Source organism: Terrapene carolina, unplaced genomic scaffold (genome assembly GCF_002925995.2).
Source record: "Terrapene carolina triunguis isolate 2854851 unplaced genomic scaffold, T_m_triunguis-2.0 Scaffold4008, whole genome shotgun sequence".
Lineage (NCBI taxonomy): Eukaryota > Metazoa > Chordata > Testudines > Emydidae > Terrapene > Terrapene triunguis.
In genome coordinates, this window is record NW_020668359.1 from 1 (window position 1) to 2,413 (window position 2,413).

The 2,413-nt window shown below is 62.5% G+C and overlaps 1 protein-coding gene across 1 annotated transcript; it reads left to right on the forward strand.

Moving 5' to 3' along the window:
- The first annotated feature begins 58 nt into the window (after positions 1-58).
- LOC112123730 (TCF3 fusion partner) lies at positions 59-1,712 on the forward strand. Its single transcript, XM_026661437.1, has 4 exons — positions 59-185; positions 589-658; positions 815-1,054; positions 1,204-1,712. The coding sequence occupies exons 1-4, from the start codon at positions 91-93 to the stop codon at positions 1,336-1,338; spliced, it is 540 nt and encodes a 179-aa protein (XP_026517222.1). The 5' UTR covers positions 59-90; the 3' UTR covers positions 1,339-1,712.
- The last annotated feature ends 701 nt before the right edge of the window (positions 1,713-2,413 follow it).

Sequence of the window (2,413 nt, forward strand, 5' to 3'; positions counted from 1 at the left end):
CGCAAGGGGTGACCCCTTGGACGAGGGGGCTTGGGCAGAGGTGGGGGGTGCTGCGGGAGAAGGCTCCGGCCTGGGTGAGTTACCGGCCTGATGTGTCTGCGTCCCCGGCTCCAGGTCAACGAGAGGGTGTTGAACCGACTCCACCATGTGCAGAAGATCACGCGGCGGCTCAAGCAGGAGAGGAGGTGAGAGCTCGGGGACGGGGGCAGGGCCCAGCGTGACAGCCTCAGCAACTCAGTGTCCAGGGAGCACCCAGCCCGATGGGGCTCTGATCTCACTGACATTGTGTCTGGGCAGCACCTGGCCCGACCGGGCCCCAATCTCAGTGATTCTGTGTCTGGGCAGCGCCCGGCGCGACGGGGGCCCCAATCTCAGTGACTCTGTGTCTGGGCAGCGCCCAGCCTGACGGGGCCCCGATCTCAGCGACTCTGGGTCTCAGCAGCGCCTGGCCCGACGGGGCCCCGATCTCGGCAACTCTGGGTCTCGGCCGCGCTCGGCGCCCCCGATCTCAGTGATTCTGGATCTGGGCAGCGCCCAGTGCGACGGGGCCCTGATGTCAGCATGTCTTGCTCTTTGTCCCCCCTATAGATTCCTTATGAGGGTCCTGGATTCCTACGGGGATGACTATAGACAGAGCCAGCTCACCATTGTCCTAGAGGTAGGAGCCCCTCTCCCCACTAGGGGGTCCTTCCCTGGAGTGGGGCAGATTCTGTTTTGGAGCTGTCAAGAGAAGCCGGCCTTTTACTGTGGCCCTGTTCGGCTCCGGAGAGCCCGGGGCGGGTGCCCGCTGAATGGCTCTGTCCCCCCTCCCCAGGATGAAGGCAGCCCCAGCACAGAAGCCCCCACCCCAGGAAATACTGAGAACGAGCCTCCAGAGAAGGAGACCCCCCGGCGCTTCCCTGGCCCCCCACCGGCTGGCCCAGAGCCCAAGAGCCCATCCCAGGCGGAAACCCCCACTGGAAAGAAGCGTCGCCGGCACGGGCGTGAGGACAAGGAGCAGAGGGGCAGGCGGCTGGCCCCTGCCCTCCTCCCCATGGATGACTTCCCTGCACAGGTACCGGCCACTCCCCTTGTTCCTGGGGGGTAGCTACATGGGGCTGATTTGGGTGAGGGGCAGGATACCAGGCTAGATGGGCCCATGGCTTGGGGCAGGTGCTGGGCTGGATGGGCCTGTGGGTCTGACCCCTTTCTCCCCCCCTCCAGCTCAAAGAAGAGGACGAGTTCCCCTGCGACCAGGATGCCGTACTTAGCTCCAGCTGGCCCCTGCCCCGGCCCCGGGACAAGCTCCTCCATTACCCCAAGTTCTCCAGCCCCGGGGCCTGCGCTGATTTTGACTGAACCCTCCTGAAACTGACCAGGCCCCTCGCTCCAGCCCTCAAAGGGTTAAACCAGGAGGGGTGCGGCCCTTCCCTGTGGACTGGAGGGTTAACCCCTTGTACACCAGTCCCCTGTGCTGCGGGACCGACAGCTAAGCAGGGACAGGGTGGGGAGCCCCCAGCCGGCTGGGAGAAGGTTTCCCAGGGTGGGTAAAACTCCTGCCGTAATCTTTCAGGCTTAAAAGCCCTGCGGAGCAGGGCAGGTCACGTAACGGGGAAATAAAGAGACGCTGGCCTGGGCCACAGCAAACAAATACTGAGTGAACTCTGCTGTGCCGAGTTAGAGCAGGGGGTGGGGATGCCTGGGTTCTGTCCCGGGGAGGGCAGTGGGGTCTAGTGGTTAGAACGAGGGGGGGGGTTAATAGGACAGCTGGGTTCTCTCCCTGGCTCTGGACAGGGAGTGGGGTCTAGTCTTTTTGTTTGCTCTTTGCACAGCCCCATGGCCCCTGCGTTGATGGGACTGTCATTGCTACCCCCTAGTTAGTAATAAATGGAGTCAGGACAGCAGCATTCTATTCCCCGATTCTCTACTGGGCCCCCCGCCTGTGTCTCCCTCATAAGCCCCAGCAAAGCTTTAATAAACACTGCATTGTCTGTGGGTAACGTGGAGCAAGCGAGCAGTGGGACTCTCCTGTACTGCCTCTCCCCCTGCTTAGTGCCATTAAAAGGTGCATGCAAGCATGCATTTCCCCTGTCCTCCTGTAGAGGGCAGCACCTGTGCATGCTTCAAGTCTCCCCCTCCAGCAGGGACAGGGACACAACAGAGCCAGCAGGGGGCACCAGTGACACTCACAGAGGCAGCACAGCCCTGTCCCTCCAGCAGGGGGTGCCAGCAACACTAACACAGCCAGCAGGGAGTGACACACACACACTGTGGTTCCTTAAGTCAAAACCTTTATTACATTCATGGGGGGAGGTGGAGAGAACCAAACCCCCTGTAGCCAGCAGGGGGCAGCGCGCTGACCTGGCCCGGGGGAAGGCTCCCTCTGAAGCCAGCACGTCACGGCGACCAACTCCCCAGGGCCCTTGCCGTGTCA

What these genes read in the sequence shown, in the direction of transcription:
- LOC112123730 (XM_026661437.1), top strand. Translation starts at nt 91, where the DNA reads ATGTGTCTGCGTCCCCGGCTCCAGGTCAACGAGAGGGTGTTGAACCGA. An exon ending in AGCTCACCATTGTCCTAGAG is followed by an intron (nt 659 to 814) that starts GTAGGAGCCCCT and finishes CCCCCTCCCCAG; the next exon opens with GATGAAGGCAGCCCCAGCAC. An exon ending in TGGATGACTTCCCTGCACAG is followed by an intron (nt 1,055 to 1,203) that starts GTACCGGCCACT and finishes CCCCCCCTCCAG; the next exon opens with CTCAAAGAAGAGGACGAGTT.